The sequence below is a fragment of the Panicum virgatum genome, chromosome 2K (assembly GCF_016808335.1).
Source record: "Panicum virgatum strain AP13 chromosome 2K, P.virgatum_v5, whole genome shotgun sequence".
Lineage (NCBI taxonomy): Eukaryota > Viridiplantae > Streptophyta > Magnoliopsida > Poales > Poaceae > Panicum > Panicum virgatum.
The window spans coordinates 3,098,531-3,115,909 of record NC_053137.1 but is presented as its reverse complement, the minus strand read 5'-3'; the positions used below and the strand labels follow the sequence as shown (position 1 = coordinate 3,115,909).

General features: G+C 43.5%; 1 protein-coding gene across 1 annotated transcript; it reads left to right on the top strand.

Moving 5' to 3' along the window:
* The first annotated feature begins 12,554 nt into the window (after positions 1-12,554).
* Positions 12,555-15,922, top strand: LOC120661230. The gene is made up of 2 exons (XM_039939988.1): positions 12,555-13,096; positions 13,322-15,922. Exon 2 carries the CDS (start codon positions 13,328-13,330, stop codon positions 15,767-15,769), a length of 2,442 nt encoding a protein of 813 aa, XP_039795922.1. The 5' UTR covers positions 12,555-13,096; positions 13,322-13,327; the 3' UTR covers positions 15,770-15,922.
* The last annotated feature ends 1,457 nt before the right edge of the window (positions 15,923-17,379 follow it).

The window sequence follows — 17,379 nt, the reverse complement described above, 5'->3', positions numbered from 1 at the left end:
CCAGAGTACATCTTGTACCATACTTACATGGCACGTCGCCACAAGCATCCTCGAGGTCAGGTACACACACCTAGATGATGAAGAACAAAGTTCGAGCATTAACTATAAGATCGCTGCCACTCGCCTGTCACGGTATTGCGCCTACCTTGTGACATGGTGTCCTGAGTTGCTTCCTGACGATGATGAATGGAGCAGGAGCCTGTATGAAGATGTCAAGAAAGACACTAAGCGTGTTCTTGCCGGCTGCGAAGCAGGAGACTCATTGACGCCAGAAGCCAAATGCCAACAGCTGATCAGATTGCTGGCTGCAAATGCAAAGCATGAGGTGCTCAAGGAAGGCGCGCGGCTGGGGGATCAGTTGGTGGAGCTGATGGTCGTCCAAGGGGAGGATACGACGGTGTGGAAGTTGATGGCTGAATTCTGGTCGGAGATGATCCTGTATGTCGCGCCGTCCGACAACCTGAAAGGGCACAAGGAGGCCATTGCCAGGGGCGTGGAGTTGATAACGCTGCTCTGGGTGTTGCTCTTCCATGCCGGGATCGTCAGCAGGCCGGGTGAAGAGGACAACGCTGGTGGTGTCGTTTAATAGAGTCTCTTTTGCTTGCAATTATTGTTTCCTCTTTGTTTTGGATTCTTGATCGTGATGTGTGTTTTGCATTTGTTTCTGTATCTTGACCTATTGCCACTAGTGACTGTATGCCGCCAATCTGAGTTTCAATTGTAACAAGTCTAATTTGAGGTCCTACAATATTGTCGAAAAGTCGATATTAATTTTTTTCGGATGTAATCTTAATTTGTTTCTGCATACTGTGATCAATATGTATGTTTTAATTTGATATTAGTGATCAAGTGCTAGTATTGCAGATTAATCTTTGATGATCAGTGCCCCCATAATTTATAACTGTGTGTGGGGACCTTTCAATTGGGCCAAGTGTCTCAAATCCCAAAATAGCCTCGCGGCCCACATGCCCATTCGCAAGAAGCTTGGCGAACCCACATCCTGAGCAGGGATAACCCATTCTGAAGTTCGAAATCATCGTCAATTCTGCAGAGAGCTTGTTTCAGTTGACTGACGCTGAGGAAACGCAAGAAGTACAGCTTTTTTGCATGGCACGTGACAATTCAAATAAAATGAACTGCAAACCGATGAAGAAAATCACGCCATGTAATGGAAAACAGGGAAAGAAAAGAAGAAAGATCAAAATCGAAGAGAAACAGAAAAGAGAACCCCACATGCTAAAATGAAGGTCATAGAATCTTTCGAGAGAAAAAAATGAAGGTCATAGCACACAGATGCAGCCAAAGGTGTGAAAAGGGAGAAGTAACTGCGTGGTGGCATGATCGCTCCCATAGCCTCAGGCTCCATGTAGCGATGTCAGTCTGTTTCTCTCATCTCTGCGAAAGATTGTAGCAATCTAGTCACTAAGGAAAGAACAAGGAAACAAATAAGCTTGGCGTGCGCACGAGTCATCATGCATGATGCAATTTCACTAGCTGCTTGTTCCTTTCATTCTCTGTTCTTTTTAAAGATTAGCAGAACCGCCGGCTGCTGTTTCTCGTTGATGAAGCAATGTATATTCATTCATAGCAGATTGTCTGATTTACGTCGAGTGAACAACCAAAACTGAATAAGGCGACAGAGATACAGCCTTTGGTGCTTTTGTGCCTCCGGCTTTGGACTATGTGAGGACATCGGCAGCATGAGCCTATCGACTTGCTCATGCTCCTGCTTCCTCTTCTTCGGGAAGGCGAATCTAGTTGCACACTGCGGGTGCCCGAAGGGCCAGGCCAGGCACCCTGGAGGGGGGGGGGGGGGGGGGGGGGGGGGTCCTAGGGGTCTCGATTCTTTCTTACCTTCTTCCTCTTCTTCTTCTTCGTTAGAGTTCAAAATTATATTGCTTATTGTAAGATGCCAGAAGAGAAGTAGATATGAAGAAAAAAAAGAAAAAGTATTGTGCTCTATGAACTTTTGTTTTAGCCCCACAACCTGATAGATTATGGTTATTGGTGCTGCTAATCATGAAGCATGCATGATAGTCATTGGTTGTCTCAAGCAAGGAACATATTCCAAGCCTTCGGATCAGACTAATCATCCTTAACACATCTAAAGCAGGCACAAAACAAAGCATAAATCCTACTTAATTATGGCGTGGAATGCATGGAAGAACTAAAAAAAGAGCATTTCTAGCTTTTGTTAGTATCGTTTCCGTCTTTAGGGAAATGGACTATGTTTGCTGTTCTAGTAAGGTAGTGAGGGGCTAGGGGATGTGTGGTGAGGTTGCCAAGTCGGACCATGGAAACAATAGAAAGCCATCACGCATGCACACAGAGAGTTAAGCAGTTTGCATTCCATTGTTTGGCTGGGGACCCGGGGATTTGTAATTAACGAGCGCTCGCCAGGACGGCTCCTGGCAATCGATCAGACAGCCTTTCCATCGTCCGAAGTCCGAACCTTCCACCTTTCTTTTTTTTATTACTTTCCATTAAGATCAGGCAACCAACCATCTAAGCCTGTTTTCCTCCTCTCTGCGGTCCGCACCCTCGCCCCTCGGCCCTCGCGAAGCAGCGCAGACAAGTCCTCCCACACACACAGTCCACTGAGAGCACTACGTGGACACCGCTGTCCTTGTTTTCTTTCATCATTCAATAAAAAATTATATATGACACAACTTATAATATACAATATGTGAGTAAAACTTATTATAAAAATTTATACAACAAACACTATATACAAACTTATGTTTACAATATATCTATATAACAACATAATTTATACTCATAAGTTGTGCATAAAAAGCAAAATATTATGTCCATAAAATACGTGACAAAAAGATTATGTGTATAATTTGTACGATAACAGAATTTAGGTTGATAAATTGTGCATAAATGTTTGGACAAAATGATTATGATAAAATGTTACTGTACAAGGAAAAAATATTAAGATAGAAAGTTTTGAATAAAAAAAATAAAAAACATACTGCCGGGCGGCTGGGGAATCCGCGGCACCCACGTCCAGGATGCCGGGGTGGCGACGCGAGCTCGCAGTTGCCGCAAGCGCTGTCACGTGGATTTTGTAAAAAAAAAAGGGAACGAAAAATAAAAGTCATCGATAGAACTCAAGCACAGGAGCGCAAGTCGGCTGGTCGGAGATCGAGCGCTCGTACGCTCCCCAGCGGCCGCGTGTGGAATTGGAATTCCGCTGTGGACCCTCATCTGTGACTGACCGAGGCTGGATTTTTTTAATCTAAATAAAAAATGCACGCGCACGGAAGCATTCCCAGTGTGCAGCCAGATTGCACAGTCGCCGGTCTGCTGGAGCTCTGCACCTTGGTGCTGGCTGTTGAGGTTTAGATGGAGGAACAGATAATCTTGAGCTGCTAATTTCTTGCTGCTGCGGAGGTCTCTATAGTCAGCGAAGAGAGGAGGATGGAGGGAGAAAGATAAAAGTGGTGATCGAGGAAATTTATTAGGGACTAATAATAAGAAATTATGGGTTCTAGAGATCATATGATTGAATATAGACAAGATGTGCTGCAATATATTGCTTCACTCTTTAAAGCTTGATTTGATACTTAGAAATCCCCAAGTACCAGCTGCTTCATCTTAGTAAAGATTCCATGGCTCAAGCTGTCGCTTAACCAACCTTCGCTTAGTTCCTCATTGTTGCCAGTCCCTTGCTTGACTTCTTCATCGTATCCAATCTTACCACCGAGTTTAGTTTTGTTTTGACATCAACAATGACTGTCAATTTGAAATTGATGATATCTTCACAAACTTAATCTTCAACTCGTAATTGAATATTTTTTCTTATTTGCAATTGTCCAATTTTAATATCTCACTGTTTGCCAACAAGTCTTTATACAGACCATCTTATATATCATGCATGACACCATGTCTCCAATCCTCAATTCAAATTGCTTGGCATACATCACAACTTTGCTTTAAAAGATCACATACTTGATGGAATATATCAATTTGAGTCATCAGTTTAATCACAAGTCATCCATGACTTATACCACGGGTATAAAATAACAACTACCATGGATGTGATGGACATCGACTCAGGTCGCCGCCCAGCCGTATACCTTAAAAATAAAGGATCCCGCCGACAGCCTAGCAACCAGGCGCTCCTACGATGGGTTCCAACCGGTGAACGGTCGGGTGGCCATCTGTTGCCATTCGACTCCGACCATTGGGGGAGTGTGGGACCCTCAGAGAAGACGTCACGAACGCCTGACCTGCCCAACTGGCGAGTGAAGGAACGGGCTCATCACCCGAGGTGTCTCCACTTGGTCAACCGCCCCACATACATGCTGCCCGACCGCTAAAGACCATCATCACCACCATGCGCAAGCCCACACGCCCCTCTTGAAACTATCAAGTCAAACAGTTGACACGATGGTGCAGATCTTAGCCCTGAACAGCTTAAACCGATAGGCTGTCGTGCAATTAAGGGTTGATATCTGACCCTCCCGCATAGGGATGGCAACGGGTAAAATCCGCACGGATACCTATTTCATGTACCTCAACACGTGACCTAATATCCATATCCTCATCCGCGCCCGCAATCCGCAACAGGTACAAAATAGTTCCTGAACCCGCTATCCGCGGGTATCCCGTACCTGCAGATGGACACCAGGCAGCTGGGGAACGCCGTGCGGCCGTGCGAGCATGGTGCCTAGGAGGAGGAATGGGGCAGCGGTGGCGCGTGTGCAAGGAGGACAGGGTGGCGGCGCGCGTAGGTGGAGGGGATGGCGGCACGCGCTCTGGAGGAGGTGGATGCAGCCGGCGCACCGGCAGGGAGGAGGGGGCGGTGCCCACAGGGAGAACCAGGGGGGAGGGGGCGGCAGGCGGCCCAAGGAGGAGGGAGGGAGCGGCAGCCGGCAGTGGAACGGCAGTCTAGGGTCCCGAGGAGGACGGAGGGAGCGGCGGCGGACGGTGGAGCGGCGGTCAGCGACCTGAGGAGGAGGGAGGGGCGAGGCCGTGTCGCGAGGGGGGCTGAGCGGGCTGCAGAGGGGCGCTGCGCTTGGGGGGGGGGGGGGTGGCGGCGACGGCTGGGACTGGGGAGTGAGTGGGAGTGGGGAGAGAAACAATAGAGATGTTTTATATACAAGGTATTAGGGCCCACATGTCAGCGGGTTTGCGGGTTTTTGGGTTCGGGTAACAAATTTTCAAACCCGTTATAAAATATCTGTTGGGTTTAGAGTCGTACCCGCGCCCGCGGGCACAAACCCAGACTCGAATCCGCGTCCAGCGGGTTGGGTATCCGCAGGTATGCGGGTATTTTGTACCCGTTGCCATCTTTACTCCCGCCTGTAGGAAAGCCTGCCTCCGAGAAGGGAAAATGTGCCCCGTTCAGACCATTGCAACCTCGATCAATCGATTAGGGACCCACCAAAAAAAGACCACTGAAATCTAACGAGTAGGCCCCGCCATATCTTCCAACCTGTCACTGTAACCCACCTCCCCTTGCATTGAACGTATAAAATGGGGAGAGCATGCCTCTCTCTCACTCTCGCGGACTTCTCTAGATCTTTTCCACCACTTTCAGTGTCCAGAGGTCATCTTCAACCTCCAGTCGTCTCGTTTGTAAACCTCTACTGCAAACATTGAGCCATGAAGATCAGGAACACGACCCGACCTAGATTGGACGACTTAGGGTGTTAGTGATAAACCAGTATATTTCCTATGCCTACGAGAGCTAAGCCGTATGAAGGCACACGCAACATAAATTCACTAGTCGGCGCTACGAAGCATCGACTGGAATCTTATGAGCTAATGTCACAATTATAATCATAAAAATAAAGTCTTGCTCAAAGTGTTTAACAAATAAGTTAGTCCTTTAATCATTTTATCACTCAATATACCAAAACTCATTTGATGGTCCACATTCACTTTCATTGATGTGGCAGTATAGACACTACTCTGTAGATTAGACTGCACTTTGTGTCTGTCTCAAGCGTGGAACATATTCGGGACCACCAAACCAGATCGTGATTAATTAGACTCTAACCATATGTAAAAGATCTCAATTAGGCTTAATAAAGGAACAATTAAAGGCCCAAGCCTAAATAGATTACAGGCTAGAGCTAGGAAAGTTGGAACGAATGAGGCTGCGAGCCACAAAAGGTAGATCATGTGAAATGCCGGCCTTTCGTTACCTATGCCATCTTAGTTCTTTCTTCTTCTTCTTCTTTAGAGTTATTAAAACTAGCAAGGTTGCCCGCACAAATAGTGCGGGTAGCTAGATTGTTTTTATACTAACATTTGCATTTTTTTACTTGGAATAAATTTATTAAATAATACTATTTTTCACTATCACTATTTCATTGAAGTGGCCCTAGCCCAGACTAATATACTGTCATTTTATATCATCCTACTGTATGATGTGGAATGTGTATTCATTTTCATGATAAATGGGAGGTTAATTGTGGAGAAGTATGGTTTTATGTATTTATTGAAAGAATTATAACTATTTTTTTCTTTAGCTGTATTTTTTCATCATAAAATTTGAAGTTAGCATCCATACGACCTCCTCCACATGCTAACCACGTGATTAATATTAATTTGTGCCTCTTGATTTTCCCCTTTTTTACATACAAATTATGGTCGTTTCTATTTTTATTTCAAACATCTATTTAAAAAACACTCATATTTGATTATTTCAATTCTGAAGCCATGTAAAAACTAATAGCTAATATACCTAATTTATTATTCGGTAGGACTCTATGTGAATATTCAATTTCCCTTAATTTAATTTTTAATTCTAAAATATTCAAAAAATACATAGGGAATATGTTCTCAAGACGCCATGTTCAATCTTTTATTGATCACCTTCTTTGGTATGAAAAATTAATTTTTTTCCTCCACTCTCTCTCTCTCTCCTTTCTTTCCAACTCATAAGTGGCATACACTGTTGCCTACTACATCATGTGTTTCCATGTAGATGAAGCCTCTATGTGCCGCTAGGTGGTTCAATCGCTCATTTTTGTTTCTTGCATATGCACTACTTATTCAGTCCTCCGCTAGAATGGTGAACTCGACACTGCCTCTCCCTCACCGCATGCCATTGATTATGTGATATGTGCTCTGGCCTTTAGACAATATGCATCTGATCTTCCTGTGTTTGTCATTTGTGTTATTTCTTTAGTGTTTTACATGATTATTTTGAGCATTCAATTAAAGTGGGTTTATTGTGCATAATATGTCATATATTTTCCAAGTAAAAAAATAGTGCTTTGGTATTTTAGAAAATACTATTTCTTAGCTTCAGTATTCACCCAATTGGCCACTCCTCTTGTAACATTAAGATTTTTTGACGATACTTTTTTGAAAAAAGTATTTGTTGTATTTCCTTGATTGCTTGTGTTGATCAATTTTATCTTATTTTTTCTAAACTTTCTAGGAATTTATCTATTTTTAAACTTTTCTAATCTAAATATTCTCATAATAAAAAATTGTGAGAAAACCAAATCATCTATTCTGATTGTGGCCTACTATAGACACTATACTATTGAACGGCCCTCCCCAAGGTGGTAATTGATGAGCTGGCTCGTATCACTACTCTAATTAAGCTATGGCCCTTGGCAACTTTGGCATTGATTAGCGCGTAAGAATCCATTGATAATTACTTATGCCCATGGATTCTTGCGATCGTTTACCATCCAATAGCCTAAGCCTCATGCCTATCCATGTGCACCATGCTTACTACATCCAGGAAACCAATGGCGCTCTAGATTATTGATGAACCCCTTATCCTAAAGCGGTAGACATCTTCTTCTCTTCTCATTTTAGCTTCCCATTCAATGTCATGATTGTGAAATTTGACATAGAGGCAAAATCAAGCTTGCCTTCTATGACTCTTGGCTGGTTCTTCATCAAAATCATCTTCTAATTCCCTCACAAATTCGATTAATTTTTTGGTATACACGCACACTACCCTACACCTATGAGTATATTCAATAGGCTGAGCTAGTAGATTTCCGAGATTGACGAAATCACCACAAACACCTCGCTGTTGATGGGCACATTGCCTATCACTGAAAGAATAGCTTCAGTTAAATTCGGGAATAAATCCAAGAAAATATGAGCTCTAGTACCGAGTCAAATTGAACCCGTCTTATAGATGAGTGTTGCACTTAGTACACATTTCATATGGAATTTTTAGGCTAGTCTAAACTGCTATATCTCTATAAAATCCAATGGTGTATATACTTTTGTTTTTCCGTTTAACATTGTAATTTCTAGACGCTTTCAATGAACATTGGCTTCTTTTAACATTATGACCGAGTTAATTTACAACTGGTCCTACGGATCAATCTTGCTGGAGTTCATGGTGACCTTTTGTGCGTGGAGATTGGTCCAACAGGCCTATCTCGCCATTGTGTTGCTTTGGTATAATATTTTCTATTTTATATCTATCTAGCTTTCATATTGCCTTGATCCCTCCTCTTCAAGCATCACGATCGTGGCACTCCCTCTGCTCACAATATTTTTTTTCCTTTTGTCCTAGTGGACGTAAATGTTCTCTTGAAAGCCATAGATAGGCCATTATGACACGTCAAGAAAAAAACCTATATAATTGGATCATGTTTTCTTTTATGGGTTATGGAATCATGTTTCTTTTTATTATATAATCCATATGATACTTTCGTTGAGCTATTTTGGTTCCTACTTGGTATGGAAATCAACTTTTATATTTTTATTTTTATTTTTTAAAATTTATGTATTTATTGATCGTATTAGATATGGACTCTTTGAGTTAGTCTTGATCATTAGATCTTCATAAAATCCAACGATGTAGGTTATTCTCCTTTTTAGATTAATGTGGGATTTTCTAGACCCTCTGAGTTAGTTTTGACCGTTTGATATTCATAAAATCCAACGGTGTAGGTTCTTCTCTTTTTTAGATTAATGTGGGAATTTTTAGATTCTCTCGGCGAACGTAGTGACTTCTTTTAATACTATTGTATTAAGATAATAGATAGTATGGATTGTTGTTAATTTGTTGAAAGAAAACAAGTAACTACAAAGAAAAATAAACCAATTACTGCATGTCAGTGAGCTTTTGTCCCAGCTAGCCCCGCTACCACGATGGATTGTGATTACCGAGATGCTGGAAATCATAAAGCATCCATTATCCTTTACAAAAAAAAGTAATAAAGCATCCATTAGTGATCAGTGGCTGTCTCAAGCAAGGAATATATTCTAAGAGCCTGTGGATTAGACTAATCATCTTGAAAGATCTAAAGCAGGCGCAACACACAAGGCATAAAAAGCCTACTTAACTACGGCGTGGAACGCATGGAAGCGCTAAGAAAAAGGAACATGGCTAACTTTTGTTAGGCTGTGTTTAGACGGAAGGAAAAGGGATGCCAAAAGTCACATCGGACACTGTAACATATTGTATCACTTTTTGTTTGTTTGTGGTAAATATTGTCTTACCGTGACCTAACTAGGTTCAAAAGATTCGTCTCGCAACGTACATCAAAACTATACAATTAGTTTTTTTTATTTACCTACATTTAGTATTCCATGCATGAGTCATTTGCTATATTTAATATTTCGATGTGATAAAGATGTGATGGAAAGTTTGGATTTTGGGGGCGTTTTTGGTATCTAAACACACCCTTAGTATCATTTTCGTCTTCGGGGCATCTCCTTTTATGCTTGCTTGCTTTGGTCAGCAGTCCTCTCAGAGCAAGCACAAGCTAGGAGAAAAACCGGAGGTAGAATTGTGGAAAGAAAACGGGTGGAAACGCTCCCTTAAGAACCTCGAATTAGCCCGTGCGGTATAACTATAATTATAATTATAAAAATAGCGTGAGATAAATAATTATAATTATTAGCTATACATTTTATTTTTATATTAATTCGAATTAGTCCGTGCGGTATAACTAATGAACCGCAAACCGACGGAAAAAAAGCACGCCATGTAATGGAAAGCAGGAAACGAAAAGAACCTCGTCTCGAATAAAGAAAAGGAAAAAAAGATCAAAATCAAAGTTAAAAAAAGAGAAACCCACGTGCTAAAAGGAAGATCATAATTAATAGCACACAGATGCAGCCAAAGGTCTGAAAAGGAGCCGTAACTGCGTGGTGGCATGATCGCCCCCAGGGCCGGATATGGACCTAGGACAACTAGGGCCACGGCCCTAGGCGTGGCCAAAAAAAACCTTTTATACCCCTGTAATTTTCCACGGGCGCACGGCAGGCAGCAAGTAAAGCAAAGGAAGCAAGGAGCCCCCACGGCAGGCAGCAAGCAAAGGAAGCAAGGAGCAAGCCAGCATGCAAGAAGCAAGGTTAATATCTTAATTTGATTACCTCCCCAGTAGGTCAATCTTGCAATACACATTTATTTTTTCTGCTAAAATTGGACGGATTGGCTTATGAGATCATTTATGCCCCATTATATAGACTAAATTACTAAATGAAGAGGATCAGAACAATAAGATCATTTTTTTTTCTCCTCCTCCTACACCTGTGACTGCACCTGAGCATATTACTTGCCTAATTTCTTTGAAATGTCCAACTCACCTGTAGGCTTCCTACCATTGATGAAGTGAAAGCGATCGGGTGCTCTAGTCTAAGAGGGGGAAGGGGTGAATTTGGCACTCTAAAAATCTTAGCCTATGGCTCCAACTAGTTTGCATAAAACTTAAACTAAACAAGCTATCTAGATGTGCAACTACGGTTCACCTTAGTGTGAAACCCTCATCCCAAAAGAGTTTTGCAACCTATAGCCAATCCTAGCAAGATACTACACTAAGAAAGTAAAGGCACACAAGTTGCAATATGAAATACGGAAGCTAAAGGAGAGGGATGAGAGGAAGCAAACTCTCGACACGAGGATTTATCCCGTGGTTCGGTTTGCCACAAAGGCGTCCCTACGTCCACGTTGTTGAAGCACTCACGAAGAGTATCGCTTCCCGGCAATTAAGTCTCTTTCGTGAACACAATCACGGTCACCTTGATCCCGATCTTCACTAAGGGAGATTGCCCACAAAGGAGGGGTCTCCGTCCCCGGCACAATGTCGTCGGCGCCGCTCCACACCAAGCCGGAGAGTCGTTGACTTGCCGGCGAGCCACCAAAGCTCCAAAGATGGCCGGCGCACCAAGATACAACTTTGGCTCACTTTAGAACCATAGCACAAGGATCTAAACCTTGCTTGATCACTCACTCAAGAGCTAACCTAGCACTACACTCACAAAGCTTGTGCTAAGGACTAAGGATTTGAACTCTATGCTCTTGGATGACTTGGAGGTGTTCTTGGATGTGTATGAGATGTCTTGGGACTCCAGCAATCTTCAAATGGCTGGGGGAGCACATATATATAGGCCACCAACTCAAACTAGCCGTTTGTAGCCGTTAGCAGCTTTTCTGCGTGGGCATCGGAACTTTCGGTGCTTCTGCATCAGTTCTTCCGGTCACTCACAGGCTGAAACTAGCCGTTGGCTTCTCTGACGCTTCTGCGGCTGAGTTGGCAACCACCGGTTTAACCGATGACATTGTGTCGGTTCAACCGGTGCCTCTTGATCTCCATGTAGTCGTTGCCCTTGCTGACGTCATTGCACCGACGCCTTGCTCCGACACTCTACCAGTTCAACCGGTGCTGAAGGCGTGGCTCCCTTGCGCTTGACATCATCTATGGAACATAGTACGTTGATTGCACCGACGCTTCTCTTGACACCGTCGGTTCAACCGGTGCTTCATTCTTTCTTCACTTGATCTCCAGAGGCGCTCAGTCTTGCACCAAAGCCAGGCCGTCGGATTCTTCCAGTGCTACTGGTTTCAGTAGAACTTGTCCAATTCAGCGTTTCTTTGAGTTCTTTCTTCGTGTATTTGTTTGTATGACCTTTTTTTACATCATCCCTGGGATCTAGAAATGTTCGCTCAACAAAACCATTAGTCTCATTGATTGCGTTGTCATACGATCACCAAAATCACTCGAAATGGCATAAATGGTGCCATGTTCGTTATATGAAGATATAGATATGGTAAATTGATAGGAAGGATGAACCGACTTGGCACTTGTTAGGTATTTCTTTTCAATTTTTCAGAATTTTATTGAGTTTGATGTACAATTAAACTTGGAATTGGAGATATAGTTTAAATCATGCAATTTAAGCACTTTTAGGCTATTGATATTATGACTATTAATATATGGATTAGTTTTAATGCTTTAAGCACTTGGATAAGTGGCCCTAGACATGAATAACTGCCAGCTCCGCCACTGATCGCCCCCACAGCCCCAGCGCCCAGGTGGCGATGTCAGTTTGTCTCTCTCATCTCTGCGGAAGATTGTAGCGATCTGGACACTAAGGAAAGATTGCCTCCGTCGTCCAATCTCTCGATATCCGCTCGAAGGGCCACGCCAGGCGCCCGAGGGGCCGGGGGGAGGGGGGGTGGGGGGGGGGGGGGGGGGGTCTGGTCCCATGGGTCTCGATTCCTTCTTACCTTCTTCTTCTTCCTCGTTAGAGTTCAAAATTATATTGCTTATTGTCTGATGCCAGAAGAGAAGCAAATATAAAGAAAAATAAAAAGTACTGTGCTCTATGAGCTTTCGTCCCAGCCCCACCTGACAGATTGTGGTTAGCGATGCTGTTTTAATCATGTCATAAAGCATCCATGATAGTCAGTGGCTGTCTCAAACAAGGAACATATTCCAAGCCTTCAGATCAGACCAATCATCCTCAAAAGATCTAAAGCTGGCGCAAAACAAAAGGCATAAAAGCTACTTGACTATGGCGTGGAATGCATGGAAGCACTAAGAAAAGGAACATGTCTAGCTTTTGTTAGTATTATTTTCGTCTTCAGGGCATCCTTTAGTAAAAATGAATTATGTTAGCCGTTATAAGCTTGACATGTCGGACCAAGGAAAGCAGTGATATAGAGGACTGATGACCAAAGCAAGCACAAGGAGAAAAACCGGAGGTAGAATTGTGGAAAGAAAACTGGTGGAAACGCTCCCTTCACTTGGCACGTCCGCTCAGTATATAGCACCCGCATGCAGGAGGAAGCATATTCCCAGTGGGCAGCCGGATTACACAGTCGTTGATCACCCACGCACTCACCTGGAGCTAGCTCTCCACCTTGGTAAGTTCATTCTTAAATTTCTAGTCTGGGCCTAACTGATTACTACTAGCAGTATACTCCTAAGTAAGAACTTGCTTGGTGCTCAGTAATCTCATCAATTAGTCAGGCCATACAGCTAGCACAGATAGGCTGCTTATTATGGCTTGTTTAATTGTTCATGCTTGATTTTCTGTTAAAGTGTGAGCAATTCAATGTGGTGCTAACGACTTGAAATTTGGCAATCAGCTGGCCATGGCAGGAGGGAATCCAACCCTAAACTGCTCCGCCAGCGCAATCCATGAATGCTCCTCTCAGATGGTCTGCCCCGTCAATGCCAGGACAACCTTCGGCAACAGCATGAGAGGGCAGATATGGCGAGTCAACGCGCTGGTACTAACTGAAGCTATCCTGGCTGGAGTCATAGTTGGGATGGGCGCCTACGGCCAGCGGTACCGCCACCACCCCATCACCCGCTTCATCTTCCTCGGAGCCACCACACTGTTCTTGCCCATCCTCTCCTCTGTCATCTCCACTGTTGGCATCTTCCCTACTTACACCTTGATGCCAAATCATGGTGGACTTTTTCTGTTGGAGCATCCACTGTCTGCGTTGGTCGCGAGATGCAATGCGACCAATCACTCCACCGTTCTCATATTTTGGGCATTCATTGTTCAGATCGTCATGATCAATACTAGCACATTAGTTGCTGTGGATGACAGAGAAGGTCAAAGCAAAGGTCCCCCTTTCGAACTACTTGTGCAGGGGGTCTGGACCCTTTACCTGGGTCTCAGCGGCTTCAGTACAATCTTGAAGAAGTACTTTGGTGATATTATTATCTCTATTACCATTGACTTCTTCATACCTTTTGCTCTTCTCTGCTCCAAAATAGTGCTCAAATATTATGCATTCCAAAAGGCACGCCGCTCCTTTGCACTTGGACGCAACCCAGGACTTGTTTTTGTCCACATGCAGAAGCTACAAGCACACGAATCGAACCAACATGTGGAAGCACCGATAGGTGAGGAAGCACCTCCTCCTCCACTCCTGGTTATGAGAGAAGAGGGAAAAGAAGTGGAGATGCAGCCTCGTGGGTATTCAATCAAGGATGATGATTCAAGGACAACATGGATCCACAAGATTGGCTTGGTGACCATTGACAAAGTTTGGCAATTGGATAGCAACGTACCGTTCGCAACGCCAAAACTCAAAGATCTATGCTTGTCTTTTGCATTGTTCAAGTTGCTGCGGTGTCGATTTGCAAGATACAAGCTCACTAGCTCTATGGGGACCCTCACCTTTTTCCGGAGCTTGTTCCTAAAGGTTGGGGAACATGACAGGGTATTTGGGTTGATTGTAGATGAGCTCTCTTTTGTTCATGATTACTATTACTCATCCCTTCCAATATCATATTCAAACTGTTCAATTCCCATCGTGAGTATCTTTCTCTCTCTCCTGACCATAGGCTACTGCACCTTCTCTATATGGAAAGTCATGTACGCTCTGTTCTCATCATTTCTGTTCTCATCATTTCGAGAGCTCACCAGTTCCTTTTCGGTGCCATTGCTTCACTGTGAGGTATGGTGTATTGATCAAGGCTTGGTTAGTAATGTGTCGTCTACACATCTAGGAAGGTATTACCTTGACTTGGTGCCACTACTTTTGGTTCTTGTGTTAGCGGTGGCAGCAGAGATCAAGGACATGGCTTCCTACATTTGCTCCAACTGGACCAAAGTAACCCTTATCTGCCGCCATGTAAACCGCGCCTCTTCTCCACAACATTCTTCCCCGGGCAAGAAGAAATGGGTCAACCTTCTATTGCGATGTAGATGCAAGTTGATGAAGCACTGGGACGGAAAAATGAGCCAGTGCTCAGTACTGGTACTTCAGTCGAGACGAACAAGCCCACTAGTTCTTGTGAGGCGTCTTCTTCCTTTGCCAGATCACAGGAAAAAGGTCAAGGTGACAGCGGCTGTGAAGGTTTGCATCATCAATGCACTAAGAAGTATCATCAATGGAAGCTTGAGCAATGGTGTGGAATCTCTGCGACGAAGCCAAGTTGGTGAAAGCTTCATCTGGGCCTGCGATGGCAAAGGTACATCTGATACAATACTTGTATGGCATATTGCCACATGCATCCTTGAGGTGAAGCACCCGTATCCGTATGGACATGATAAAAGGCAAGGTTCTTCACCAAACCTCGATTCTGATCATAAGATTGTTGCCATTCACCTGTCACGGTACTGCGCATACCTGGTGACCTGGTGTCCGGAGCTACTTCCCGACAACAATGCATGGAGCAAGAGCCTACATGAGGCTGTCAAGAAGGATGCAGAGTGTGCCGTCGCCGGCCACGCCTCAGGAAGGTCGTCGACGCCAGAAGACGACTATCAGAAACTGGTCGAATTGCTGAGTGCGAACGCGAAGCATGAGGTGCTCAAAAATGGCGTGGAGCTCGGAAAGCAGCTGGTGGAGACGATCAACGACAAGGAAACAACGTGGAAGTTGCTGGCTGACTTCTGGTCCGAGATGGTCCTGTATGTCGCGCCATCAGAGAATCTGAAAGGGCACTCAGAGGCCATAGCCAGGGGTGGCGAGCTGATAACGCTGCTTTGGGCGTTGCTCTTCCATGCCGGGATCGTCAGCAGGCCAGGCGAGGACGACGGCGCCACTGCTGCCTCCGGTGTTGAGGTTTGATGGAGTCCTCCAGCTAGCGGTTGGCCTTGTTCTCCTGTGCCATCTTAATTTGTTTTTGCTTTGGGTTATTTATTCGATAGAGGTGCATTGCGATGTGTGCTATTGTTTAGACATGTGTCCAATTGAGTGAGACGTCACTCACCTTCAATTTCTCAAACGTTCAGCGTGTTCGGCTAGCTTAATTTGTTTTTGAATCGCAGCTTAATTTGTTCAGAGTCGAGTGCGTGTCGCTTCGTCAGGTTAGGCAAAGAGAAGAAAAGGTCGGGTCACGATGTTCACCGTCTCTAACTGCGCCGACCATGAACCTTAGCCTAAAGTTTAATCTTTGGCCCAGTAAAGCCCAGCAGGCTAACAAAGAAAATCCACGTCTCATCACCCCTTGCGGCCCAGCTAGCACGCTAGTTGGCATATGATGACGTACTCCGTGCATCGGTGAAGCAGAATAGCTAAGACAAAATTTCGTATTTGACACTCGAAAAACTAGAGTTCCTTTGTTAGCCCGCAAAAAGTTTTCATTTCGTATTTGACACCGAGTTCAATTTTGATTCCCTACTAGCCTATCAACCCGTACTCCTGCGCGGACTAATTAGAATTAATATAAAATGAGACATATAGCTAATAATTATAATTATTTGTTTCACACTCACTTTCATCTATTATATATTTTAACACATACTTTAGAATAATTATTTATCATTATCTAGTTGTAATAGATTTTATTTTTCATCGCATCTCTATCTATATTTGATACATATTTAATTGAATTATTTACTTGTGAATTGATATTCTTATATCTTCCATCATACATGAATACATGGTGATGCATATCGTGGGTAGTAATAATAAACAATAACATAAATAATATTTAATAATAATAGAAATAGTAATTCAAAATTTTATATTGGCACACTTTAATATTTTGTTATAATTATATAATTTTGATTCTGATTCATAGGTTACTTTAATTTGATTAATGACATAGTTGGATAATTTATATGCAAATTTAGGAGGTTATTTTCATTATTTTATAATACCATATGTGGGTAATTTACATGAAATTAGGGGTTACTTTAATTTTTTAATAATAGCATAGGTGAGTAATTTAGATACATATTTAGAGGGTTACTTTAGTATATTTTTATAATGGTAGAGGTGGGTAGTTTATTAGAAACAATAACAGATTCAATTACTATTATGATTAGAGTTATCAAATTGATGGCCGGATGTTTTTGATTTTGTGAGAATTTCTCTATCCTTTAGAGTGTCCACCTAGGATCCTAGGCGGCTTTACGTGGAGGCTTTAAAGGAGCCTCCAGTTAGTAATAGTCAGATATGACACTTTGTTGGACTTTCCATCCAAGAACCGTTAAATGCCCTATAAAAAGACAATTTTACCCCATACGGACCCCACCACCCTTCTCCCTCATCTCCTCCCCTTCTTCCTCCTCTACTCCCGCAGCCGCGAGGTCGGGCGCCACTGGCCACCGGGCCCCCGTGAGAAGGCGCGTGCCAGTGCCGAGCATCAGCATGGTTGAGCTTGCTGAGGCTAGCAATCAGCAACAGCCGACAAGTCTCATCTTCGACGCTGCTCTCCTGAGCGGCCAGGCCGA

What these genes read in the sequence shown, in the direction of transcription:
- LOC120661230 (XM_039939988.1), top strand. Translation starts at nt 13,328, where the DNA reads ATGGCAGGAGGGAATCCAACCCTAAACTGCTCCGCCAGCGCAATCCAT.